The sequence below is a fragment of the Vombatus ursinus genome, unplaced genomic scaffold (genome assembly GCF_900497805.2).
Source record: "Vombatus ursinus unplaced genomic scaffold, bare-nosed wombat genome assembly UNPS02014778.1, whole genome shotgun sequence".
NCBI classification, from domain to species: Eukaryota; Metazoa; Chordata; class Mammalia; order Diprotodontia; family Vombatidae; genus Vombatus; species Vombatus ursinus.
In genome coordinates this window covers 52,248,061-52,275,848 of record NW_020954556.1, presented here as the reverse complement: position 1 = coordinate 52,275,848, position 27,788 = coordinate 52,248,061, and the positions used below count along the sequence as shown (strand labels likewise).

General features: G+C 44.5%; 1 protein-coding gene across 5 annotated transcripts; it reads right to left on the bottom strand.

Annotated features, from left to right (window-relative positions):
* Positions 1-419: 419 nt before the first annotated feature.
* Positions 420-27,127, bottom strand: HAAO (3-hydroxyanthranilate 3,4-dioxygenase). 5 transcript variants are annotated; one of them, XM_027865596.1, is made up of 11 exons: positions 27,051-27,127; positions 26,619-26,731; positions 15,008-15,086; positions 5,769-5,852; positions 4,986-5,092; positions 3,253-3,342; positions 2,405-2,448; positions 1,758-1,903; positions 1,233-1,301; positions 737-819; positions 420-574 (listed from the first exon to the last, which is right to left on the bottom strand). In XM_027865596.1, the coding sequence occupies exons 2-11, from the start codon at positions 26,687-26,689 to the stop codon at positions 496-498; spliced, it is 852 nt and encodes a 283-aa protein (XP_027721397.1). In that variant the 5' UTR covers positions 26,690-26,731; positions 27,051-27,127; the 3' UTR covers positions 420-495. The 5 variants fall into 5 exon arrangements, with proteins under 5 accessions (XP_027721397.1, XP_027721392.1, XP_027721395.1 ...); XM_027865591.1 differs by having other exon boundaries at positions 27,059-27,127; XM_027865594.1 differs by having other exon boundaries at positions 27,015-27,064.
* Between the last annotated feature and the right edge of the window lie 661 nt (positions 27,128-27,788).

Genomic DNA, 27,788 nt, shown 5'->3' with positions numbered 1-27,788 from the left:
ATTTTGCAATTCACAAACTACATTAAGATCCATGCTTCAGATTAGGTGGCCTTTGAGGAGGCCAACTCTGGGATCCTGAGGTTTTGTAATATATGTTAGACACTAGGGGAATCATAGGATCAGATTAGGGGTGGAAAGGTTCTTAAAGGTGGAGTCTTATCTCTATTTTGCAGATTAGAAAACTGAGGCACAGAGAAGTTAAGTCATTTGCCCAGGGTCACATAGCTAGTAAGTGTCTGAGGCAGGATTTGAACCCAGGTCTTCCTGACTTCATGTTGAGCACTCTCCAGGTTATTTACTAGGAAGCTTACTATCAAATTGAGGGGATAAGATGTATACAAATAGAAGGCAAAACATGGTAAGAGTCATACAGGGGTACAGGCAGGAGCAAGCACAGACGAGAAGAGTGGCAAGGTAGCTTTAGTCCATGGCTGTTTGATGGGATATGTTTTATTCAATGAAGATGGCCCCAAGGCCATCCATTATTATTGGGGTTTACTTCAGTGGCTTCTTGTTGTCCGGATTCTGGGTCACTGCCAAAGTCACGCAATCCTGAGCTCTCTCCCAGAGGTACCTAGAGAGACAAAGGGATGCATGGTCACATGCAGGGAAGTACTAGAAGAGGACAGGTGAGTGGGATAGATCACTGAGGACCACAATGGTCCAGTGGGAGAGAAAGAGGTGTTCCCAGGCAGGAAGTGTCTCTGGAGGGGCCATCCCAGAGAGGGTTACTCACGCAGTCCCTTTGGGCACAAGGAGGCTGTCACCTGGTGCCAGGCTTAGGTTCTGTCCCCCAGTGGTCACCACTGAGGACCCTTCCTAAGGCAGAAGAAGCAAGAGGAACTTAAGGACTACAGATGAGTAGACTCTTGCCACATCCTGTAACTGAATGGGCCACTAGGACCGAGCTGCTCACTGGAATCAGACTGCAGTTAGTGCTTCCTAGAGTGCATTTATATGCCATTCTGTATGTACCTTTTCCAGAGGGGTAATCACTGAGAGCCAGACTCAGCTCTCTTTGTGTTTGCCCCAGAATGAGAGCCCCTAAGAGCATATTGGCCCGGGTTGTAATTTCCCAAAGGAGGAGATAGCAAATAAGGACGGTCCTTTCTGGACATTCCCCCCCCCCTTTTTAGGGCTCTGAGTCTCTGAAGAATTAGCCCAAATCCCCATGTGGTTAGTTCTCTAACCTACTCAGCCATGATCCTATCAGCTCATCCTAGGAACCTTACCAGTTGCCAAAACCACACGTCCACACCCAATTTAGAACCTTGGCTGCTGCCAGATCCATAGACTGTCACCTGTTGGGGAGAGAGGAAAACACACGTCTCTGTGGGGCTCTGATTCATCAGCACCAAAAAAGGCTCTCCCTCTTCTCAGTCACATTGCAGTCTTTGGTCCCAATTCTTTGGAGATGCACAGACCAGGGTCAGGAGCTTCTAAAAGAAGCTGAACTCTCTGCCAAATCAGCTAGATAGTATGACCATCAGACAACTCCTCTCCATCTCCTTCCTGATGTGAGGATCAATTTCAGACTTGTGCCTTTCAGGGAACTGTTTTCACACTCCTCAACAGAACACCCTTACAAGGACACTCGACTGTACTCAGATGCATACACCCACACAGATGTGTGTATTTACATGTGCTCCTGTCTGATCACAGGTACACAGGTACCCATTCACTCTAGCTCCCACCCTGTGACTGTCTCTCCTTTCTTGTTAGTAAGCCTGCCCCCAAAAAGGTCATGGGCTCCATACCTGTGTCTCATACGTGTCTCCAAACAGGCTGAGGGTGCTCCCTGCCTCCAGTTCCCCACGATGGTCGGCCAGCCATCGCTGAAGGGCCAGTGGCTCCATGACAGCCCTTGTGCTCAGTGGGAAGGGTGGCTCTTTAAGCAGCTGGTCTACAACCCAGACCAATGAATCAGTGCCCCCTCAACACCATCCACAGAGCCCGTTGACCCCTCAGCACTGCCTGATGAGCCCTAACTGGGACTAAGTAACTGCTCAGGTTTCTGAGATGAGTCATACAGAGAGAGCAGAGCAGGGTGAGGAGAAGTTAGAAGGAAGGTCCCATTCCTATATGCTCTGTGTCCAACAACCATAGTAATTCCTATTTGATGGGGTTAATGGTTTCCAATGTGACTTCTCTCAGAGGCATATGGAAACTGAAGAGCTTTCCATGCCCAAAGGAATTCATTCCTAATGGGGAAATTTCAGGCATTTTGGAGGGATGGAGAGAACTCTCTGGGGTTCCTAACACCTCAGGTAGGCTTTTGAGGAAGATAAAAAGGAGAACCTTCCAGAAGAAGGATGATGCCCCATCTGAGATCCAGCACCCAGAACATAGATCTCACCCCACCCCATTTCTCCCCATGGAGAAAGATCACTCAAAACTTCCTCACCCAGGCGGGGTTTTCCAGTCTTGTACTGCTCAGAGCTGAAAAACCTGAAGGTAAAAACATGACACACAGGCAGGTGAGAGACCCACACGAGAGTATTTGTGTTCACACCCACCCCACCTTGTAACCTCTCTTCTTGGGTTCTTTTTCATCACATACATGTCACACACAACTGTGTCCACATGTGAGAGGCTGAGAAGGCACAGAGACAAGGCATGAAGTAAGCTACATGCACAGCCTCACGGGTATCATGCAGGAATCCAGTCATTCCCTTACATTCATTCTCCACCTCCATTCCTACCATCACTCCCTTGAGACTCTCTGATCATCTCCTCCTTTGGATCTCACTTCTGGTGAGGGTGTTTCTGACCCTTAAGAAACATGGGGTATAATGAAAGACAGTCTTGGTGGAGGAAATGGATTTTTCTTTCTAACTTTCAAAACTTGGTCCCTCCCAGCAGTAAGGCTGGTTCTAAATTTCTAGCCACAGCACCAGGGCCTGAGACTACCATCCTTAACCTAAGCATAATGTGCTGGGGATGAGGCAGGGGAGAGGAGGAGGGCAAATGATATTGAAAGGCAGCTGGTGAAGTGGAAAAAGGACTGTATTTGGAATCAGAAGACTTGGATTTGAATCCCACCTCTCCCTCTCAAAACCTGCAAAGGCTTAAACAAGTCACACTTCGCCTCTCTGGGCCTTGGTTCTCCTGAGGAGTGTTGCATTACATGAACACAAAGGATGACATGACCTTCTGGCTATAAACCAATGATGCTACCCTGAAACCCCAAGACCATTACGGAGTCAGGGGCCGAAATCCTCTCTTCTCCATCCACATCTCTCCCTCACTTACTCCTGGATGATTGGCGCTAGTTGTGTGCCAAGATCCTCACAGTAGAACCACTTCTCAAAAAGGACATTTGTTGTGTCTCCAACATAGAATCTGCAGAGAGGGAAGGTGTGTGTCAATGAGTTCACCTATATGTGGGTGGGGGGAGGAAGGGACAGGTATCCTGTACACCCTGCTGCTCACTGACTCAACATGGATTGTCTCTGAAGTGCTAACTACGGATGTGCCTCTTGACTGCTTCCCATTGGCTCTAAGCTGGAGGTAGGCAATGATGGCTAAGCTATGTTTTCACTCTGCTTCTCCCACCTCTAACTCCCTCCTCCCCTTTACCTCCCAACCTACCATAAAAGATCATCCTAGAGATAGGAACCGGGGTACAACGGAAGAATCATCCTATCACCCCCTCTCTCTTGGGTTCTCTTGTCCCACAGGCCATAGACCCCCCCCCCAAAGTGCCCCATCCCTGTTTCTTTATGACTGCTGTCACAGCTTCACCAATGACCCTGATGGTGCTCTCAGGAGCCTCTGCATGCTGCCATTTTTCTTTCCTGAAGGTAGGTCCATTCTTTCCCCCCTCCTTCTGCAAGTTACCCCTTTCCTCCTTGTTTCCTTGCCTGAGAGGAAAGTTAGGGCCCAGACTTGATGCAGGTCTTTTAGAAAGTCTCTTGTGGGACCAAGTTTCCCTAAGCAGAGTTCATGGTCCTAATCTACACCTCTGTTAACTCCCCAGGGGGAAACAGGACATTAGACCCAAAGGAGAAAGAGAGTGGGGGGTAAGGCATGTCTCAGTCTTGTTTCTCCATCCTCTCTCCCTTTTGTAGCCCGTTGCCTTTAGAACCTCATGTCACCAGACTCCCCAAGAGGTCCATGGATGGATTTCTGTGAATTTGGATGGGGGAAAACACATCCTTATTTTCATTAACCTTCATTTTCCCTTGTGAGCCTTTATATTCTATTTTCTGTACTTTAAAACAAGACTCTGAGGAGAGATCCATAAACTTTATCAACCTGTTGACAAAAAAAAATAATTTTCCAGAAGAGGTGAAGAAGCCGTCCTTTAGAAAAATGGCTAGGATAACTCTGAGCTTTGTCCTGTGGGCCAAGTCCATCGCTCCTGTCTGGGTCCCAGCGATTCCTCTGTAGCTACAATGAGGATTCCTAGCTAGGTCTCTAAGGTCCTTCTAGCCTATCATCCTGTGATTCTATTTTACTCCCTTGTTCAGAGCACCGAAATACCATATTGGGACTGTACGTGACCATTGTGGGAGTCACCGTTGTTACTGCACAATGGTGCAGGGTGGCAGGGGTTTAGGAGGTCACTGAGCTCACTCTACACTCTTCCTACCCATAGATCATACAACTGAGATAACATTTGTAAAGTGCTTTGCAAACCTTAAAGAGCAACAGAAATGCTAGCCATTTATTATTATTCACTTATTGTTATTGTTATATCCAGTCCAGTGGTACCCATTCCTTAGCCTAGCACTGACTCATTCTGGTGTTAAATAAAGGATTTCAAATGCCACAACCTTCCCCTGACTTCCCAATATATCTATCAGTCAGAAAACTTTTCCATTGGGTCAAATATGAGCCATTTTCTCACTGTAGATGGCCCCTTCTCACCCAATGACTAAGCAGTGCTGTTTTGACTCCGACCCTTGGACAGAAGTGTCCCCACATTTTCCCTGGGGTGGAAGCCTGTGCCTTAAAATCCAAAGGAGGTGGAAGTTACTTACCTGAGCCCATCGACCTCTGTCTTCAGTCTTTCTCGCTCTATCACCAGCCCCACAGTATTGGCAAACCTCTGTGGGGAATGGGGAGTGCCAGCTGGCAAGAGGAATATCTGGAGGTAAGACAGGAAAGAGTTTTTGATAGTCAGTAGGGACAGCGACATCAGCTGGGGCTTCAGCCACTATACCTGCTAAGTTGGGAATGGGGGAAAGAAGTTGGCAAGAGGGTAGCTACTCACCATGGGTTAATCTTTCTTTGGCCAGTCACATTTCACCTTGAGGAATAAGGAAAGACCTAAGGCCATGCAAAAAGGGGCTATGGCCCATGTGATTCATGTGACTGTGCATGGGCTGAAAGGGAGCCAGCAGTCAGAACTGAGAGCAGAGAAGACAGAGGATAGGTATGGTGTGGTCATATGGGGCCCTCTAGTGGATCACAAGATGGTGATCAGCCCTGTAAGTGTACCCCCAGTCACAGAATCACAGAATTTGAGAGCTGGAAGGTTCCTCAATGTTCCTCCATTTCATCCAACTCATACCCAAAAGGAGCCCCCAACACCATACTTGAAGACTCCAAGGAGGGGGTACCTCCTTGAGACTTCTGAGTTGGCCCTTTCCTCCTTGCCTAGGTCTTCCAGACTTCCTAAGCCTACCCTCATGCCCCTCCTTATAGAGATAGACTTGAAACACCTTCTCCCAAGGGTCTTCCCCAGAGCCTTCCCTATTCAGCCATCCTAGGGTCCTCAAAAGGCAGAGCTACCCAGCCCCAGGATCCCTGCTTTCACTCACCTCCCCCTGGCGGATGAGCACGTCTCGGTGTTGGCCTTGCTCCAAGATCTTGAGAACCATGTGGCCTTCAATCTGAAAAAAGAGCTAAGGCAGGAAGGAGTGACTTAAACCCTCACCATGGAGAATGCCTTGAGTGCTTAAGACACCTTGATGTATCAGAACCTCACCACTGTCCAGGGCGGATGGAATTACCAGGAATAACTAAAAATTGCCCTAGGGTTCTGGTGGGATTTACAAATGGCTTAGGAGCCTCCCTGGCTTCAAACACACATACACAGACCACAATGGACACACCACAGACCACTGCAAGCATGGAACGGGTATATGGATGAACCACAGATATATAATGAACATGTCAAGCACATGCTACAGACATGTCAAGGCCAAACCCTCAGCCAAGAAGGAGGCAGTGTAGTGTAATGGAAGAACCAGCAGACTCGCAGTCAGGAGATCTGTGCTTGAGTCCCAAGTCTACCACTTGTGACCTTGGGCAAGTTGCTTGACCTCTGTGATTCTCAGTTTCCTCATCTGTAAAATGGGAATAGTCATATTTTCACTACACAGAGAGTATCAGGAAAGCACTACATGAATGTAAATGTCTTTGGTGAACTTTGAGGTATTCCTGCTTGTGGGACCACATAAGAAACTTTCTTGAGTTTTCAGTGACTGGATGGGAAAAGCCTCAACTAGCCAGGGTGGTAGTAGGCAGAAGCTTGGAAAGCTGTGAGGCTAACCACTGGAATGCTGCGGGGTGTGAGACTTCTTCTCTCACCATAAGGAGGGGAGAGTGGCTGTTCTCCAAGAATTTTATTCTAGTCATGGTTTTCTTAAATAGCTAATTAACAGTGTTTACTGAAATCAGCCCTGGGGCTAGGAAAAGGAGGAGGAGGAAGAGGAAAAGAGAGGAATATTTTTTCCTCTGTCACATAATCTACAGACTCTACCAACACTTGACAGACAGACAAACAGACAGCAGGGGTCTTGTGGCAGGACCAACTGAGAGAAATCTGTCCAGAGTCTGAAGAATAACAGGCTTCTGGCACAAGAATTAGATGTAAAAAAATAAGCAGATTTCCCCAACAATGGGGCAAGTGCTCTGGAAGATCTTGATGGGATGACATTGACCTGTGGGCCCTTTCTCCAGGATTGGGGTGAGAACAACAGGAGAGGACGAAATAGAACCTGAGATACAGCATATTTAGCCCTTGGATCTTTGTGGGGAGCCCACATTTTTAGGCCAACTTTTTGGACGTTTGAGAAGGAGGCTGCAACCCAGTGAAGACTTAGAACCTGAATTTTCTTAATGATCTAGAAAGAGAAAGTCCCAAGGGAGAAGGGGCAGACCTAATTTACCTCTTGGTTATCCATCCATAGCAGGAGAGTGAGGGAAAAGGCATAGAATCTTGGAAAGAGCCTTGGATCTGGAGTCAGAGGTTATTGTTCTTGCACAGTCACTCAGTCATGTTCAACATTTTGTGACCCCATGGACCATGGCATGCCAGGCCCACTATCTCCAAAGTCTATCCAAGTTCATGTTCATTACTTCCATGACACTATTCATCCATCTCATCCTCTGCCGTCCCCTTTTCCTTTCGCCTTCAATCTTTCCCAACATCAAGGTCTTTTCCAATGAGTACCATCTTCTTATCATGCAGAGGATTTCAGCTTCAGCTTCAGTATTTGACTTTCCAGTGAATAGCCTGAATTAATTTCTTTAACTGTTTGAATACCAGCTTTACCACTTAATAGCTGGGGGACCTTGGGCAAAACACTTTACCTCACTGGGACTCAGTTTCCTCATCTATAAAATGAGGGTGTCAGACTCTAATGGTTTCTAAGGCCTTTCCTAGCCCTAAATATAGAATAATCCTCAAATAATAAATAATCTAAAACAGCAGTTAACAACACTGCCCCCCCTTTCACCAAAAAGGAAGTTTTTGGTTTCAGAAAGAAATATAAAATAGAATACCCATAGGCTACCATGGACAAGAATATTTAGCTTATATATAGCACTAAAGTTTACAGATGGGGAAACTGAGGCACAGAGAGGTTATGTGACTTACCCAAGATCACATCCTTCATAAATATCCAATGTAGTATTTGAACTCAGGTCTTCCTAACTCTTAAGTCCCAAACTCTAACCACTGCACCACTTATCTGTATGTCTCCACATTTATCTTTCTAGATGGTACAGCAGATAGAGCTTCTGGAGTCAGGAAGACCTGAGTTCAAATCCAGCCTCCAGACATTTACTTGGCTGTGTGACCATAGGCAAGTTACTTTACTTCTGTCTGCCTCAGTTTCCTCATCTGTAAAAGGGGGATAATAACAACGCCTACCTTCCAGAGTTGTTGGGAGGCTAATAATGGTAAAGTGCTTAGCACAATGACTGGCTTATAGTAAGCACTATATAAATGTTGGCTATTATTATTATTATTCTATCTGGTTCAGACCAATACTGAACTGGGTCTGTCTTTCCTCGATTCACACCAGCTGATTGGGGCAACAGATAGGGAGAGGGAAAGGCAGCTGTGCTGGACACCATAGGGAACTTCTGCTCATTTGATCCAGGGCCCAATTATTTAATTACAACCATTTAAAATTTTAATTATTAAATTTAATTAATTTTATTAATTAATTTTGATTTATCAACAATCACTTCCATAAGCTTTTGAGTTTTAAATTTTTCACCCCTTCCCTCCCTACCTCTCTCCCCAAGACAGCACACAATCTGATATAGGCTACACATATACATTCCTATTAAACGTATTTTCACATTAGTGATGTTGCACATAAGAATTAGAACTAATAGGAGAAGCCACCAGAAAGAGGAAACAAAACACAACAGAAGAAAAAAAATAGCAAATAGTATGCTTTGATCTGCATTCAAACTCCATAGTTCTTTCTTTGCATGTGGATAGCATTTTCCATCATGAGCCTTTTGGAGATGTCTTAGATCTTTGTATTGCTGAGAAGGGTTAAGTTTATCAAAATTAGTCATCGCACAACATGGCTGTGTACAACATTCTCCTGGTTCTGCTCACTTCACTCAGCATCAAATCACACACGTCTTTCCAGGTTTTTCTGAAGTCTGCCTGTTCATCATTTCTTATAGCACAATAGTATTCCATTACATTCGTATATCACATTCACAGTTATGATTACTATCTGTCTTTCTCTCCATCCTTTTCCCTCCCATTTATGTTCTTCTTTCTCCTTTTCCCTCCTCACTGTTTTGCTTTTGACCACCACTTCCCTCAGTCCTACCTCTCTTCTATTAGCCCCCTCCCTTTTCTTCCCCTTTTCCCTTCTACTGCCTATAGGGCATGTTAGATTTCTATACCTAACTGATTATGTTATTCCCTTCTTGAGCCAAATCTGATGAGAGTAAGGTTCAAACAATGCTCCCTCCCTTCTTTCCCTCTGCTGTAACCGGGTTTTTGTGCCTTTTCCTGTGATGTAATTTACCCTTGTCTGCCTCTTCCTTTCCTTTTCTCTCAGTACATTTTCTTAGTTAGATCAGATTAATCCACTTACTTGGATCCATTTAACCCACTTGATTAGATTTTTTTCATTATTACATCAAAGTCAATTTATACCCACCCTTTTATGTATACCCCTTTAACATCATGTAATAACAATACAGTTCTCAAGAGTTACAAGTGTCATCTTCCCTTATAAGGATGTAAACAGTTTCCCCTTATTAATAACATATTGTTTCTTTCTGTCCCATTTACCTTTTTATGTCTCTCTGGAGTCTTGTATTTGAAGATCAAATTTTCTGTTGAGCTCTGGTCTTTTTATCAGGAAAGTATGGAAGTCTCCTATTTTGTTGAATATCCATCTCCTCCCCTGAAAGATCACGCTCATTTTCACTGGGTAGTTGATCCTTGGTTGTAATCCAAGCTCCTTTGCCTTATGGAATATCATATTCCATGCCCTACAATCTTTTAATGTAGAAGCTGCAAGGTCTTGTGTAATCCTGATTGTGGTTCCATGATATTTAAATTGTTTCTTTCTGGCTACATGCAGTATTTTTTCTTTGACCTGGTAATTTTGGAATTTGGCTACTATATTCCTTGGTGTTTTCAATTTAGGATCTCTTTCAGGAGGTGATAGGTGGATTCTTTCTATGGCTATTTTACCCTCTGGTTCTAGGACCTCAGGGCAGTTTTCCTTTACGATTTCCTGAAAGATACTGTCCAGGCTTTTTTTTTCATCGTGATTTTCAGGTAGACCAATAATTTTTAAATTGTCTCTCCTGGCTCGATTTTCCAGGTCAGTTGTTTTACCAATGAGGTATTTTACATTTTCATCTATTTTTTCATTCTTTTGTTTTTGTTTGCCTGATTCTTGCTCTCTCATAGAATCATTAGCTTCCATTTGCCAGATTCTAATTTTTAACAAATTGTTTTCTTCTATTAGATTTTGTACCTCCTTCCCCATTTGGCCAATTGTATTTTTTAGGGACTTGTTTTCTTCAGTGTACTTTTTTTCCAGTTGGCCAACTGTATTTTTTTTTTGAGGCAATCAGGGTTAAGTGACTTGCCCAGGGTCATACAGCTAGTGAATATCATGTGTTTGCCAACTGTATTTTTTAAGGCCTTGTTTTCTACAGTTAATTTTTGTCTTTCCTTTTCCAAGCTATTGACTCCATCTTGCATGCCTCTCATTTCTTTTCCCATTTTTTCTTCTACCTCTCTCATTTGACTTTTAAAATCCTTTGAGCTCTTCTAAGAAGGCTTTTTGGGCTTCACACCAGTTCATATTCCCTTTTGAGGTTCCAGATGTAGGTTTGTTGACAACGTTGTCCTCTTCAGAATTTCTGCCTTGATCTTCACTCTTCCCCTAATAAGAGTCTATCATACATTTCTTTTTGCTCATGTTGTTTGCTTATTTCCTGGCCTTTAAAGAGATTGAGCTCTCCTGCTGGGGAGCAAAGGGCATTGACCCAAGCTTCTTGTATTGGGAGCGTAGGGCCTGGTTGCTGGCTTTGTGTGCTGGAGCCTCCAATGTAGGCAGTTGGAGGCTATAAGGTTCTGGCAGCTTACCTGGTGTTGGGCTGGAATCAAAACTCTAGGGGTAGGATTATGTAGTGTGGCTCCTAGAGATTTCCTGCTCACCCCGTCTTTCCTTCCTTTCACTTTCTTTGGCTCCTTTCAGATGGATGTTGTAGGGTGTTTATCTGCCTGGGGCCCCTGGGAGCGCTGCCTCCCTTAGTTTTGCTGAGGCACTTGGAGGTTGCTGTAGTATGCACTGGCACCTGGTGGTTTTCCAAGCTGGTTTCCACCGGCTCCCCTGCCCTCACTGAGGCACTTGGGCATCCTGGTGTTGGTGTTTGCCTGCTCCACCACCTGGGTTTCAGGATCTCCTCCTGATATGCTGATGTAGGGCTTTCATCTAGCTTGCTGGGACACCTCCCATTCTGTACTGCTCCCCTTCCCCCAGGGCAAGAGGGGCCTTTCCTGCTAATCCCTCAAGCTACCTGGGCCACTGGACTGCTGCACTCCATCTTTCCTCTGGTTCAGCTGCCCCGGGGTTTTTTCCAGGCTTACAGGGATTAACAAGGGAGGGTAAGAGTGACTCACCTCTTACTTTGCCATCTTGGCTCCTGGAAGCGGAAGTCCTATTAAATTTAATTCAATTTAATTTATTCCATTGAAATATGAAAGTAATCCACAGATCAGCACATCATGAGGCTCTTTCAGACATCCCCTTGTTCTTTGGGATCATGTCTGGAGTGCTGTGAGATGATGTCTTGGTCCTTGTACGGCTGCAAGGGACCTATTTGTGCTGTCAGTCCCCCCTACAATCTCCTCAGGTCAATTTCCCAATAAGCCACAATAGAATAACCATCATAATCATAATAGCGTTTATAGAATACATTAAAGCTTGAAAAACACTTTACATAAGTTATCTGATTTGATCCTCACAACAACTTTGTGAGGTAAATGCTATAATTATCCCCATTTCAAGGATGAGAAAACTGAGGCTGTTCAATGATTTGCCCAGGGTCACAGAACTAGCTATGGCTAGCTGAGACTTTCAGAGTGTCTCCAATTCTCCATGAATTAGGGTTCTCCTCAATCACAGAAGGAAATTCCAGCTTTCCAGCCCCTAGGACTATGATAAAGGGAAGGAGTGCATTGTATCTAACCCCTCCTCTCTGAGTGCAGTTCCTCACGACCCCCTGTTTCAGGGAGCAGCTAGCTCATTAGCCTTTCTGGAACTAACCACCTGTTCTCTGACTCATAAGACGAGCAGCATTTCTAACCTCAGGGCATCTGCCTGGGCTGTGAGCACTTTTACATGCAAAGCCAACCTCAGCAGTTATTTTGGGGTAAGAGTGTGGCAGCAATTATTCTAATTCCCTGTGATGTTCTAGTGCTAATTACAGATTCCCTCCAAATGCCCTTCTCTCATTTACTGCTTTTCGTGATCAATCCAGGGAGCTAGCCCAAGGCAGCTTCTCTCTTACACTGTCAACTCAGAGGGCTCTGGGAACACAATGGAATTGGCATATGTGGTGGGGGAGGATTTGTCAGGGGGTGGGGTTGAGAAAGATATGAGCACTAGATTTAAAACTGGACATTAGTGCATCCTGAGGAGGAAGATAGGTTGAGAAGAGACAGATAGGAGTCCATCTGCTAGCCAGAGACAAGAGACAGAGACAACAAACATAAACAGATGAGAAACAGAGAGGCTCAGAAAGACAGACATCAATAAAACCAGAGCCATCTACACACATGTAGGGACAGGAGAGAGAAAAAATGGAGAGGCTGAATGAGATAGAGACAGGTAGATATTGAGAAAGATTCAGCCACAAAGACAGAAAGAGACTGAAGAAGGCTAGAGTCAATGATGGCCATTTCTTAACCCATCCAACTTCACTAGAGCACGAGCATTTTTTTTTCTGTGGTAACAAAAAACTGGAAATAAAATAGATGCCTATCACTGGGAGAATGGCTAAACAAATTCTGATGCATGAATGTAATGGAATATTAATGTGTTGTAAGAAATGACTATGGGTGATTCAGTGAAATAAGGCAAGATGTGAACTTTGCTTATGTCTTATATAACGATGTGAAAGGAGAGACATAAATACATTCAGGAAAGCAATATGTATATTGATTCATAACTGTATAAATGGAAAGAATGATAAAATCAAACTCAATGTTAAGTAATTACATTGACCAAGCTTGGACCCAGAAAAGAGATGGAAACATGTACTTCTCTCCTTTCTTTGGAGAAGTAGAGAGGCTATGGGTATGGAATATGATGCCAGACACAGTAGTTTGAGGAAGTCACTTAATAATAATAGCTAGAATTTATATAGCACTTTGAGATTTGCAAAGTATTTTTCACATATTATCTCTTTTGGTCCTCCCAACAACCCTGGGAAGTAAATGCTATTATTATCCTCATTTTACAGATGAGGAAATTGAGGCAGACAGAGCTTAAGTGACTTGCCCAGGGTCAAATAGTACATATCTGAGGCTGGATTTGAACTTGGGTCTTCCTGACTCCAGAAGCTTTAACCATTGCATCATGTAGCTGCCTCTCTGAGTTAACTTATCCTCTCTAAGTTTCTGTTTCTTCATCTGTAAAATGAGGAGAATGAACTTGATGATCTTAAGGTTCCTTCCGACTCTGAATCTGAGATCCCCCTTTCACATGAATGAAGCTCAAGGATGTTAAGGGACTTGCCTAGGGTCAGGATGATAAAGGGGTCAGTGGTCTTAATTTAGGGGAGATACTGGCCTATTTAGGCAGTTAGGTGGCTCAGTGGACAGAGTACTGGGTCTGGAGTCACTCACTAGTTGTGTGACCCTGGGCAAGTCACTTAACTTCTGCCTCAGTTTCCTCATCCAAAATGAGGATAATGATAGCACTTACTTTCCAGGGTTGCTGTGAGGATCAGAAGAGATATGTGAAAAACACTTTGCAAATCTTAAAGCTCTATTTAAACATAAATGTTAGTTATTATTATAGTTTGTGAAGCCTGTGGACTTTCATTTTTAGTCTTCAGTTGTAAATGGTGGAGCCTAAAATTAAACCCAAATCCCCTGATTCCAAATCTGACACTTTTTCCACTACATAAGGTTTTAAAAAAAAAAATACTCCCCACTTCTTTGTTTCTCTGTCAGACTCAAAAAAAGAGGTTGAAAATTTCTCTGACATCTCCTTAGCAAAGAATTAGTTCAGTCTGATAAGCTCTCAATCCCTTCTTTCAACTCCTATCCCTTCCACTCATTTGACTTGTCTTTACTCAACCCCCACGATGACATTCAACCCAATGCACGCACTCAGTAGCTTCTCATTCACAAGTTGGATCTTTGGCAGGTGAAGACATTATGACACAATTTCCAAGGAACTATTCCAAGGATTGGGGTCCTAAGCACATGGACATCCTTTCCCAGCCTTCCTACCACGCTAAGCCTGGGTTTCTGACCGCCAGTCACCCCCTAGCCTAGTATCCCTGTGTCCCTGTGAATGGTGATTGGGGGGAGGTAAGGGTTGAGGAAGGGACTTCCACGTGGAGACACACAGCAGATTCCAAGTAGATCTTGAGGATCCTAGTGTGTTCTGCATAACTGCTAATGATGTCATAATAAATATAAGCTGAAGATCTCCGGCCACCATGAGTACTTGAGCCACTTGAAGGCACAGACTATACCCCACCATAACCCCACCAGCAGTGTAGTAGTGTGCCTATTTTCTTATTTCCTCAACCTCTCTAATATTAACTATTTCCAACTTTTGCTATCTTTGCCAGTTTGCTAGTTGTGAGGTAAAACCCCAGAGTTATTTTGTTCACATTTTTCTTGTTAGTAATTTCCTCTCCTCCATCAGCTTAGGGCTACCTAAGAGTATGGGTACCAAATAGGATGTCAGAGACAGGGTAATTTGAGGAAGTCAATAATGATAGCTAGAAGCAGGAAGTGAGTGTGTGTGGCTGCAGTGCTTATGGCTACACATCAGGAGGGGGGATGGTCATGGTGATGATGAGGATGATGATGATGGGGAAGAGCAGAATTTCCCCAGTATGTTCAGTAACTATTATTTTCTTCTGACCAATTCAACACAGCATCTCTTTTTTATCCACTTCTCTTACCAGTCCCCACATTTTTGCCGATTGCACACTTGCCCAGTATGGAAACAGCTGGGTGAATGAATGCAAGTCCTTCTCCTCTGCTTAAGACAGAGGAGACATCCCCACCCCTCTCCAGGGCCCATACCTCTTCTCCTTCCTCGATGTGGTAATCCTTTCTTTGGTTTGGGCCTCCAACAAACATGATTTTAAGCTGGTTCTGATGCCTGCAAATAACATGGAGAGGGAATGAGGCCAGAGCCTAAGAAAATAGAGGCTGGGCATGAGAGAATAGGGGTTAGAGGGCCAGCCCCAAGATGGGATTGGGAAGGGGACTCTATAAGCTTCAGAAAAAAAAATGATTACAACTGACTTTATTTTAAACAATACAAAACAAAAAAACCTTGAGAACAGAATCTAATAGGATTTCTTGATTACATTCCACATCACAGCCGTCTCAAGACAATAGTCTTCATTCTATTTGAGTGGTGACTTTTAGCTTCCTTTTCACTTGGTACTAAGTATGTAATCTAGTTTGCCCCTGTATTTGTGTAAACATCTGAGATTGTTCTTGGGGTTGAAAGTCCATTAGGATTCAAGGCCTAATTGCCATACCCTCTCTTTTCTGTCCCCCTACCTCCCCAAACTCATAAGGAAGGTATACAGTGGGGTAACTAGACAACCCAATTAAGGCTGAGGCAGAGTTTATTTACTTTTTCAAAAGCCTAAGGCCAAACTCTCAAATCGGTAGAAAAAGATCCAAAACCTTTGCCCTTCCCAAAGCCCACTTGGCAAAGGGGAACAGAGTGGCTTTTTTTTTTTTTTTGGCTAGTATTCCAGTTTGAGAGATTACAAGGAATCCAACTCCATATACTATGCCTGGTCCCATGAATTCAAAAATCCCAGAATATTGGTTCTGGAATGAACTTTAGAAATCATCTAACCTCATACTCTTCATTTTTACAGAGGACAAGTTGAGGTAAACTGAATATCCCAAGGTCTTAAATCTAATGGGTTAGAGCTGAGACTAAACTATAGATTCTTGGTTGACAGATAATAAAAGGCTTCTAGGAAATAATTTGGGCTATGGTCCCCTAAATCACTAAACTGTGCATACCCTTTGACCCAGAGATAACACTACTAAGTCTTTACTTCAAGGAGATTAAAGAAAGAGGAAAAGGGCCCATACGTACAAAAATATTTATAGCAGCTCTTTTTGTAGTGGCAAATAAATGGAAAGGTAAAGAGGTACCCATCATTTGGGGAACAGCTGAGCAAATTAAAGCATATGAGTATAATGGAATATGATCATGTTGATGGAGTATAGGCCAGGGAAACCCCTCCCTGAACTTTCCTTGAGTTTTCTCCTTTTCCCACATGGTCAAGTCTCTGGCATTTATCTGAGCATCCCAGTAATCCTCTTAACTGGCCTCTCACTGTGGCTATGCCCAGTCTCCCAATTACCTCACATGGTCTGTTACCTTCTGATTGCCCTGGCCACTTTCCATCCTTCATCCTATCTAGACCCCATTCTATCTCTCAGTCACCCCAGCCTACTGGCCACTGCCATCAAGATCCTCCCTGGACCCCTTCTCCCAGTCACCCCAGACTACTTGACTTCTCCTAGATCCCTCCCACAGTCTTTCTATATATAAGATCCATCTTGGCCACCATTAAGGTGCTCAGATTCAATCTGGCCCACTTGCATTAGTGATACCAATGTTCAGATTCCTTAAGAGTCTGGCCAATATAGTGAATTTCTAATAAACTTTGTCTTTGGCTGAAAGAAGGCTTGGGCTGAATTCATTCAGGCAGGACCCAGGTGTTGCTAAAAAAGTCCCAGCACCCCTAAACCTCAACATTTTTGGTTCCCTGACACCAGGAAAACTGCCTAATCTCGAGTTCTTCTCCAATCAAGAGTGGAAGGTATGTAAGCCTCTCTCTCCTTCCTATCCCCTTCTTGCCCTGCAATTGGAGTAGCTCTCAAAGCACTAAGGAAGTCCTGGAGGTGCTTTTTGGGCCTGACTTCTCAGGTCCCATTAGGTCAGACAGCCATGAGGTTGTCTCAAACTCAGCCTGATGCTCTCAGTCCAGCAGTTCTGTTCCAGGCCATGGACCTGCGCACACTCGCAGCATACAGGACAAGGATGGACACCCTTTCCAGAAGCATATGCCCAATTCTCTCAATTCTCTCAGCCCTAGGGAACTGAGAAAACTTCAGGTGCTTTTTTTTTTTTTGGTTCATCTCTCAAGGCTTACTCCCAGATCTTCCTTTATGGAGGGAAGGACTTCTAGCCCCCATGCCCGTAATGGGTCAATCCTTTTCAATTCCCCAAAATTCACCTTTGCATTGGCTTTTACAAAATTGGAAAAAATTTAGTTTTTCTAAAGAACTTAAAAAGAAAAGACTTGTTTTCTTTTGCAACACCACTTATCCTTAGCATCACCTAGAGGACCATGAAGCATGGTCCATATTTGGGACTTTACAATACGATACTCTTTTACAGTTAGATTTATGCTGTTGCCAAGAAGGAAAATGGATGGAAATTCCCTACATGATAGCCTTCGTCGAGCTCTCTCAGGACCCCATTCTCAGAAAAGATGTTAAGATGCTCATAGCTAGAGCTGCCCCACAAAGGGGAAACAGGGACCGATTAAACAATCCCCTTCTTATGGCTCCCAGGGCTTTGTCCCCACCTCCTTCCTTGCCTCCATTCCTACCAGCACCTGTCCCCACCCTATTATCCACTGGCCCCTCTTGCTGCTCTCCATTCTCCCCCTGCTAACTCCTCCCGATGTTCCCATTCTCCCCTGGACCCCCTGTTACCTATGCCCCTCCTTGGCTACCCCCTCTTTCCCTTGGTTTTCCTTTAGTCCACATCCTTTCATTTCCTGCCTTATTCACTTTCTACATCTCCCACCCTGCACCTCCTGCAATGGCCCCTCCCTCTGTGGTGACACCCATTCAGGTCCTGGCTTTGGGCTCTGCCCCCGTGGCTGCCCCTGTAGTATGTCCTCTGACTCCTCTTCCTCCTCGAGTGCCAGTTGATCTTTCCCCTTGCCAGCCAGATTCCCTAACCTTACAATCCAATGCAGTTCAGCCAATACTCCCCAAACCCCTTGCTCACAAGAAGTGGGACTTCCTATCTCCCTCCCAAGCCCCGGTTTCCACAGAGCCTTCAGGGTTTTTTCCTCTAAGGGAAGAAGCTGATTTGCCTAGTGGGACAATTAAGAGTCCTCTTCCCATTCTCTATCTCAGACCTCACTCAGGTTAAAGAGAAACTGGGGCAGTATTCTGAAGATCCCACTAAGTTTACTGAGGGGTTTAGGGATGTGTCTCTTTAATTTGAGCTTTCTTGGGGTGATTTGCATATCCTCTTCTCTACCTGTTGTACCACTGAGGCAAAGAGGAGAATCTGGGAACAAGCCCAAAAGTATGGGGACTGTTTGGCTAGCAATGACCCCACAAAATACCCCCAGGAACAGCTGCTGTTCCCACTAGTGACCCAGGATGGGATTAGCAAAAGACTGAAGATAAGGGAAAGAGAGACTGTATGGTAATTTGCCTGTTAGAAGGCCTAAGAACTGCATTTCAAAAGCAAATACATTTTCAAAAAATTAAGGAAATTACTCAGGGAGAAAAGAAAAAAAACTCTGCCCTTTTCCAAGACTGGCTGGTAGAAACTATTAAGAAGTATACAAATTTAGATCCTGACTCTATAGAAGGGGCAGTAATACTTAACACGTATTTCATTAATCAGTCTGCCCCAGATATTATGAGGAAACTGCAGAAATTGGTAATGGGACCCCAAACACCTCAGGCCCATTTACTGGAGATGGCCTTTGAAGTCACTAACAACAGAGTCCTGGTAGAGGTAGAGGAAAGAGAATGCAGGGAAAGGGCTAGAGACAGAAAACGTGCTCAATTCTTGGCTGCTGCCATGGCCAGGAAAAGACCCGGGGGTGCTCAAGGCATCTTGAGCAGTGGGGAAACCTGCTTTCAATGCCACAAGGAGAGTCATTGGTCCAAGGAGTGACCCTCCAGGGAACCCCTGGGACCAACACCTCTGGGATGGTGCCCAACATGTGACCAAGAGGGACATTGGAGGAAGGATTGTCCCTAAGGTTATAAAAGTGGTGGAGTTTCCCCTAAGTACCTCATCCTCCAGTTTTCTCAAGACTGGGAATGACAGGGGAGCCTGGGGCTTGGAAGTGCTCCCACTTTCTCCATCTCTCTTGCCGAGCCCTGGGCAAAATTCTAGGTGGAAGGTAAGGTTACCTACTTTATCATAGCTACATTCTCTGTTTTAACCAATTTTTCTGGTCCTACTCGTCCCTTGACCTGTCGGGTCATGGGCATTGAAAGGAAAACTAAGGGATGTTTCGAGACATACTCCCTCCCCTGCCTCTTTGAGGTTTTGTTGTCTGAACACTCCTTCCTTGTGCTCTCCTCTTGCCCTGCCCCCTTGTTGGGAAGGGATCTGATGATGAAGTTGGGGAACCAATTTTCTCTAGTTAAGCCTCCCATCTCCCTTTTCCCTCTGTTCACCAGACCTCCTCATGTTCCCCCAGAAGTGTGGAAGACAGTTGAGCCAATTGTTTGGGATCAGGGAATTCCTGGGTGAGCTACTCATGCCACCCCAGTCATTATTCACCTCCAAGACGCCATCTGGAAGGCTTCTTTGGATGCTGCTGTAGGAGCTCTTAATTTTTCGGGCACTCGAGGCTATAGGATCTCTTTGAACAAAGTCCAAATAGCGTGCCAATCTGTAGAGTATCTGGGCTACAAACTAATGCCCACCTTTTGTTCCTTAACCTCAGAGAGGAAAAAGACAATTCTGTCTCTCCCTGTTCCAGTCACTAAGAAATAACTTCACACTTTTCTAGGCATGGCTGGATTTTGTAGACTCTGGATCCCTAATTTTGGTCTTATTGCTAAGCCCCTTTACGACTCTACTGAAGGCCTTGACTCTCCAGAGTGGGACCCTGGACCAGGCTGAAGCTTTTGAGATTTTGAAAATTAAATTGACCACTACTCCAGCATTAGGTCTACCCAATCTAGAAAAACCTTTCATTCTGCATGTAGATGAAAGGAAAGGACAGGCTCTGGGGGTCCTAACCCAATCTTTAGGACCTGACCCCAAGCCTGTTGCCTATTTTTCAAAACAATTAGATTATGTTGCCTATGAATGGCCTACATACCTCCAGGCAGTGGCTGCTACAGCCATTCTGTTCAAAAGCCTTCTGACTGGCAGTAATCTAGGAGAAGAGAGTTTCACCCTTCCCCTCCCCCCCACCTTCTAATTCACCCTCCTCCACTTGGCAAAAGGAAGGAGGGAAAGGGACGTTTGCCCCACTGGCAATGGCCTTGGGCTCTGGGGCAACTCAGAAAACCTGTAAGCATCACCCAGGTTTGTGACATCCTGTTCAACCCCCAGTAACCATGAGGAAAGAGAAGGGGGTATGGGTCAAGGTAAAGAAGCCAGCCAGCTTCGGAACTTGGGTAAGCCTGCTCTCCTACAGTTGTAGTTTTAATTCTTAACATTGAGATGCTGATTCTCTGTGTAAAATAATTTGGAAACGCATTCAACAAAATTGAAGTCACTTGATTGGGAATGGGTTTGTTTTAAGTTTCAGATTGGTAAACTTTTATGTATTGTTTTAATGTGTAAACTTACCAAAAAGTTTGTTTGGGTTATGGAGTTCCTACACAATGAACTTGGCTTGCTGAGAATTTGCAAGTATATAGAAATAATCTCTAACCACTGGCTTTTGCACTAGGACAAATTTAAATTTGAGGTGTAAATCCTGGAAAATTTTTTCCTAAGCTGTGATTAGTGAAACTTGCTGTTTGAGGTAAAAGCTCATGGGACTGTAACTGGTTCTATTTTGAGTTATCTGATGGATCATAATAATCCATCCAAAATCAATAATCCACTATCTGAGAAAAATGCCACAAGCTACTCAGAAAGAATGTGATACAGGTGAGAGCTCTGCATCTGGAAAAAGCTGACAGGACAATTTTAGCCTCAGTCTACGATGGGATCCTCCTGGCTCAGTTTCCCCATTGCGTTCCTTTGTTAAAAGGAATGTTACCCCACCTGCCTATTCCTGAGACTGGCTATGAGGTGGAATTGATATTGCATCATTGGAAAACTGTGAATTATCTGAATTCAAACAGAGCTAAGGATGTTTTATCCTATCATATTTGGGCCCTAAATCTTTCCCCTGCTTTATTCTTTTATAGCAAATTTCTACAGTCAGAGCAAATAGACAGTAAAAAATATGAGCACAATGCAAGTGTGTGAGATCTTGCTGTTTTGACAATTTTCTTAGAGGGAGGTAACCTATTTGGTCTAATCATTATTTAAGGATCCTCCCAAGTCTTTTGTAATAATTGAAGCAAAAGTCAGTTGCTGGCAAATTCATTTGTATAACTATTGAACTCAGGGGTGGAAAACTTCTACCCGCAAAAGCTACTTAAACTTTTGAGAAAGTAACAAGATCAGCTAATCCTGCAGGTCAAATGTGAACGATTTTAATGGGGCTCTTGTACTTTTACTTCTCTCTATATCTGGGCCCTGCAGACTTGCTTGTCAGATTCGCGTCTTCCAGACACCAGGCCATTTACCTAAAGTTGGTAGCAAACAGCGGGTACCAGTCAATGTCCCCCCATCATCCCTTGGATGCAGCCTGTGCTGCAGTCCAATCAACCTCCTCTTTGGGACCACCTTGAGGCAGGGATAGCTCTATGCCCCTTGCCAGCAGGAAGCAGTTTAGCAGTTTCAGAAGCCAAGACTTTCACCTCTTAACCCCAAAAGAATTTGGGCCCCATTTGTTTGAGGGGGAAATGACTGGGGGTGGGGGGCAGGAGGGTTTAGGGAGAGGAAATCCCTCCCTGAACTTTCCTTGAGTTTTCTCCTTTTCCCACATGGTCAAGTCTCTGGCATTTATCTGAGGCACCATCCCAGTAATCCTCTCAACTGGCCTTTCACTGTGGCTATGCCCAGTCTCCCAATTCTGTTACCTCACACGGTCAGTTGCCTCTGATTGCCCTGACCACTTTCCACCCTTCATCCTATCTAGACCCCATTCTATCTCCCAGTCACCCCAGCCTACTGGCCACTGCCATCAAGATCCTCCCTAGACCCTTTCTCCCAGTCACCCCAGACTACTTGGCCTCTCTTTGATCCCTCCCACAGTCTTTCTATGTATAAGATCCATCTTGGCCACCATTAAGGTGCTCAGATTCAATCTGGCCCATTTGCATCCATGATGCAAATGTTCAGATTCCTTAAGAGAATCACCAATGTGGTGGATTTCTAATAAACCTTGTCTTTGGCTGAAAGAAGGCTTGGGTTGAATTCATTTGGGCAGGACTCATGTGTCAATATTTTGCGATCCCAGCACCCCTAAACCTCAACAATGTCATAAGAAATTATAGAGGGACCAGTTTCAGAGAGACCTGAGGAGACATATGCACAGTGAAGTGAGCAGAACCAGCAAAACAATTTATACAATAAAGACAATACTGTAGACAAAACAACAAACAAAAGACTTAAGAACTTTGATGCAGTGACCAACCACAGTTTCCAAGGACTCATGATGAAACATGGTAGCCACCTGCTCATAGCAGAGGTAGATATTAGGGGTTAGCACAAGGCAATGGAAAGAGCATTGAAATGGGAGTCAAGTGACCTGGCTTCTAATTCTAACTTTGTTACTTATTACCTTTAAGACCTTGGACATGCTCCTTCTCTGACCCTCAGTTTTCTCATCTATAAAGTGACAAAGGTTGGACTCTATGATGTTTAAAGTTCCTTCAAAATCTAAATCCTATGGAGTAGATGGGGAGGGGTAAAATTTGGAGTGGAGTGGTAGAAATTTTAAAGACATGGATTCCCTTGGGCTGCTGTGGAATGGAGGTGACTCCAAGGTTTTGGACCTGTGAGATTGGAAAAATGATGATAGAAATAGGGCAAATAGAGGTAGGAATTTGGAGGGCAGAGAAAAAAGATGACATATTAAGTTGGAGGTGCCATTGGTACCATCTGGTGGAAAATATCTAACAGGCTTTTGGAGTTGTGGGACTGGAGTTTAAGAAAGAGATGAGGGATGGTCATGGTGGTGTACAGTTTTGGTCCCTGGTATTGGGAGAGGCAGAGGCTCTTTAGCCTCACTTTAGCTCAAGAGCTCTGAGTAACAGTAGAGATAAAACTAATTGGGTGTCTGTACTAAGGTTATCATCCATCTAGTGAGATTGTAGGATCCTGGATCCATCAGACTGCCTGAGGAGGGGTGAACCAGTCTCAGTGAGAAATGGAGCAGGCCAAAGCTTCGGTGCTGATCAGCAGAGGGATCAGGCCCATGAATGGCCAATGCATTTTCTGCCTGGGCAAGAAAGGGAGATGCAGGGAAAAGAAGGAAGGAAGGAAGGAAGGAAGGAGGAAAGGAAAGAAGGCAGGAAGAAGGAAAGACAGAAAGGAGGGAAGGAAGAAATAAAGAGAAAGGAAGGAAGTAGGAAGGGAGGGAAGGAAAGAAAAAAAGGAAGAAGGAAAGGAAGGAAGGAAGAAAAAGAGGGCAATGCTGGAGCAATAGTTAGGGTGTCACCTCACAGAAGAAAGGCAAATGGAAATGGATGAGGTTAAGAGGCAATATAGTAGTACTGATGGAGAGCTGGCAACAGAGCCTGGGGTTCAGTCGGGTTTCTTACATATTTTGGTTAGGTAATAGGGTAAATCATTTAATCTCTCAATGCCCCCAGGAAACTCTCCAAGATTAGAAATTGCAAAGCAATGGTTGATCAACATTGGTAGAGGGCGTTTCCTCAACAGTAGTCCTGTCCACCAATGAAACCACAGGTCTGGTCAAAAAATAAAAGTGAGCTCATCACTGGAGAGAGGGTAGAAAGGGGAAGGTCAAAGGCTGAGGACAGAACTTTGGGAAATGTTCACATGTAGCAGACAGGAGGTGGGAGGAGTGGGGGGAGGAGGAAGATGAGTCAATGAAGAAGAGAAATAGGAGAAAAAACAGAATAATAGAGTTCCTCTAGTGGGGAGGGAGGAGTTTCAAGAGAAAGAGGGAAGTTATAGTAATAGAAGCAAAAGGTCCAAATTGAGAGGAAGAGAGATTGAAAGAGAATTTGAATATAACCACTGGTGTGCAATATCTGGCTGTTATGTATGTATGAGTTAGATGAACTACCCCCAATCAAATTCTTCCTGAAGCAAGGGTATGGCTACTTTTCCTTCATGTCCTGAAGTTCCATAAATGGAGAAAAAAAAAAGGCTATTCAGGGGAGTGGAAAGTGGGGTTCCACTAAAGGATGGATTTTCACTCATTCTTATAGTAGTGAGTCACTTGGAGAAAGGGGATCAGCTCAGAGTTGGGGAGCCTTTTTCCAGTTTCTCTCCTCACCAGGCAGGGGGACAGATGGGGCAGGAAGGTGCTCAAAGCCTTAGAGGCTCAATCTTCATCTTATAGCCATGTGTGTGTGTGTGTGTGTGTACAGTTCTGGTGTTCACCAGGTGCTATGCCACAACTGTAATCTCCCTTCAAGAAACAAGAAGAGAGAGTGAAGGGAGAACTTAGAACAACTCTACCTCTGCGTACCCCTGGTAGGGAAATGGCTCTCTTTCTTTATGCTACTTTTCAGTTGAGAAGAGACCAGCATACAGCAATGCCATCTGGGAGTTCTGTTGAGCCCCAATGGTAGATTTAGGGGACTGAATTAGGGATGAGGCCAGAGGACTGGGGTGGGGGCTGATGGAGACATATGTAAAGGGGCTATGCTACCAAGAAAGACTGATCTCAGCTGAACCTCAGACCACTTTTAGCATTGTTTCACTTTATTCTCATAAATCAACATTCTTTTGAAGCTATTGGATTCGATGGCTCTTTTCTTTTACTGCTGCCAATCAATCAAACAATCAAGATTTTATTAATTATGTGCTGGGCACTGTGCTAGGGATACAAGAACAAAGTATGAAACAATGAGCTTACATTCTAATGGGGAAGACAAGTAAATATTAAAAATATATACAGCAAAATATATGAACTGAATACATATAAATATATGTATATACATATATGTATGTATACACACATATATATTTAATAGGATGTGGTTTGGGAGAGAGGGCACTAGCTTTGGGGGGAATCAGGAAAGGCTTCATGCAGAAGAAAGTGTTTGAGCTATATCGTGAGAAAGAAATAATCTTTTCCAGCCTTCTAAAGTGTCCTGATTCTTCCAGATCTGCTTGCCTGGGTATGGACAAAAGCACTTCCCCACCTCAGCTCTCAATGCCCCCAGAAAATTCTGGAAGACTAGAAATTGTAAAGCAATAGTTGATCACCGATGTTAGAGGGAGTTCCCCCAGCCATAGTTTCCTCCTCCAAAGAAATTCCAAGTCTGGTTAAAAAGTAAAAGTGAGCTCACCACTGGAGAGAGTATAGAAACAGGAAGGTCAAAGGCTGAGGACAAAACTTTGGGAAAGGTGGGCAGTTAGGTGGCACAGTGGACAGAACACTGGCCCTGGAGTCAAGAAGATTTGAGTTCAGATTTGACCTCAGACACATGATACTCACTAGCTGTGTGACCCTGGGCAAGTCACTTAACCCCAATTGCCTCACAAAAAAAAAAAGCCTTTGGGAAAGATTCACATCTAGCAGGTGGGAGGAAGGAAGATTAGCCAATGAATCTATGAAGGAATTGGAGAAAGACTGGTGGTAAGAAGAAAAACAGGATAATGGAGTTCCTTTGGTGGACAGTGAGGAGTTTCAAGAAAAAGAGGGAAGTTATATTAATAGAAGCAAAAGGTCCAAATTAAGAGGAAGAGAAAAAAGTGTGTTTCCGCCTTAAAAAAGCAAAAACTTAAACTCCAAGGACGGAAGTTAAAATGCAGGGAACAGAAATAATTGAAGTCAGGAAGCATGGATATCTACAGTCTAGTCAGAGATAGCTGGTGCCTTACAGGGCAAACTGGCTCGTTTTCCTATCTCATCTCCAGGCTGGAGCTTAACTCTCATTCTTACTAGCTTGTTAAGGTTGACATCCCCAGCTATGAATCCCTACCCCCATCAAGGACAGGCTTCAGGGTTTGAGCTCAATTGCCAAGGAAGAAGGTTGATCCCCAAAGCCCAAATAATATTTGCTCCTGTTCCTCACCTCCATCTCTGACCGTCTGGTCGAAGCATTTACCTCAAGAGAAGACCCTGGACCTAATAATCTCACTAGAACACAAATCCTTTGCAGAAAGCAGAGACCCATTTATTTCATAAGGAGGAGGGGCTGGGGAGGAAGGAAGGACTCACATGAGCTTGTTGCAGACTGGGGGGAGAAAGGAGGATTTGTTTTTCTCGATCCATTTCTTCACATTCACTTGGAACTCCATGATCGACCCTGGGGGAGAAGCAGTTGACTACCCAGGGCTTCTGGTAGGAACTGAGTCTAGTCAAGAGGCGGCTCCTCCCCCGGCTCATGAGGAGCCCCGCTAATTAGCATCCTCTCGCTCAAAGGGCAACCGGCTCCCCGGGGGAACTGGAATGAACCCCAGGCACCCACCTTCGCGGGGCTGGAGCCACCCTCTACATTCACGCTAGAACCTACTCCTCTCCACTCTGGAATCCATTTCCCCAGTCCCCTAGTGGGTCCAAGCCAGCCGGTTATTGGGGAAGAGAAGGGTCCCTGGAGGTGTTTGGAATCATGACTGGGAGGTTGGAGAGAGAATGTTATGGGAGGCGGGGACCTCGAGGTTTACCTTTCTCTTAATCGGGAGTCCGCGCTTCGGGTGGAGCTACCCGCCACCGTCCCCTCTCTTTCTGTCTTCATTCCTGGTTTTCTTACTCGTTGGAAGCAGCAGCCGAGAGTCCCCTGGTTCACATAACGAAACGGCACCTGGGTCCGAGATTGACCCTCCCTTCTCCCCTTTCTTCCCCACCTCCTCCCGCACTTAGGTATTTCTATTTGCCTCCCGGAGGACATGGTTTTTCTCTCTCCCTAAGCCGTGGGCTGTTTCTCCACCTCCCTAAGGGGCCTCGATGACCCTGCTTCTTTCCCACTGTTTTCCCTGTTCAAACTGGTCCCTGGAAGCTCCTCTAACGACTCCCCAGAAGGTAGTGAAATCAAGTCTTAGAAAACACCACGACGTCCTTACTTTCATGAATCCTTACGGTGGGTGGAAGCAACTTACTTAAGTACCATTTGCCATCCGGTTGCGGTTTTGTTGTGTTGTGTTTTGTTTTTCCCTCCCATAAAATTGGGAGGATATCGGGAGAGAGAAGGCAACTCCAGTAAGGATGTCCCAAGGAAAGGAAACCCAATGGCATATGGAATTGCTGAGGGGAGTGGCATGTATTTGGGAGGGGAGAGGCTATTTGTGCGGAAGAAGCAAGAAGCAACAACTTCCATTGAAGCTAGGAAGTACCCCCACCAATTGTCACACGACCAGAATCTGAGTGTTGGGCGGTGGGAGGGAGACACGCTGCTAAGAGTAGGCCCCCATAAGAAATCTGAGCTGAGGTTTTGGCATAACCAGCAAAGCTATATTATCTTCCTGAACTGGGATATAGGATGTGATTAGCCTGCGTCCTGGAAGAAATCAGATACCTTGCAAAAGACGCTAAGATGTGGAAAGTATAGATTTCAATAAAAACAGAAACTCAAGTCACGGGTCTGGCTATGTCTTCTGAAACCCAAATTGGTCAATATAGTAAATCTGAATTCTGCTGTTTTTTAGTGTAGTTTTCATTAATGTTATTGTAACTATTGTGTACATTGTCCTTCTTCTTGCCTTTCTTCACACTGCATCCCTTCATTTAAATCTCATGCTTCTCAGAATTCCTTATATCCATCATTTATTATGCTGTAATAATGATCCATTATATTCCTATAACGCAATGAGTTAAGCCATTCCTTAAAGGAATGTAGG

Excerpts from the sequence above, each read along its gene's own strand:
- HAAO (XM_027865591.1), bottom strand. The coding sequence starts at position 27,112 with ATGGGAGGGAAAAACAAAACACAACACAACAAAACCGCAACCGGATGG. Across the intron at positions 5,853-15,007 it reads ACATCGAGGAAGGAGAAGAG|CTCTTTTTTCAGATTGAAGG; the intron begins GTATGGGCCCTG and ends TTCCTGCCTTAG. Across the intron at positions 820-1,232 it reads ACGTGTGGTTTTGGCAACTG|GAAGGGTCCTCAGTGGTGAC; the intron begins GTAAGGTTCCTA and ends CTTCTGCCTTAG.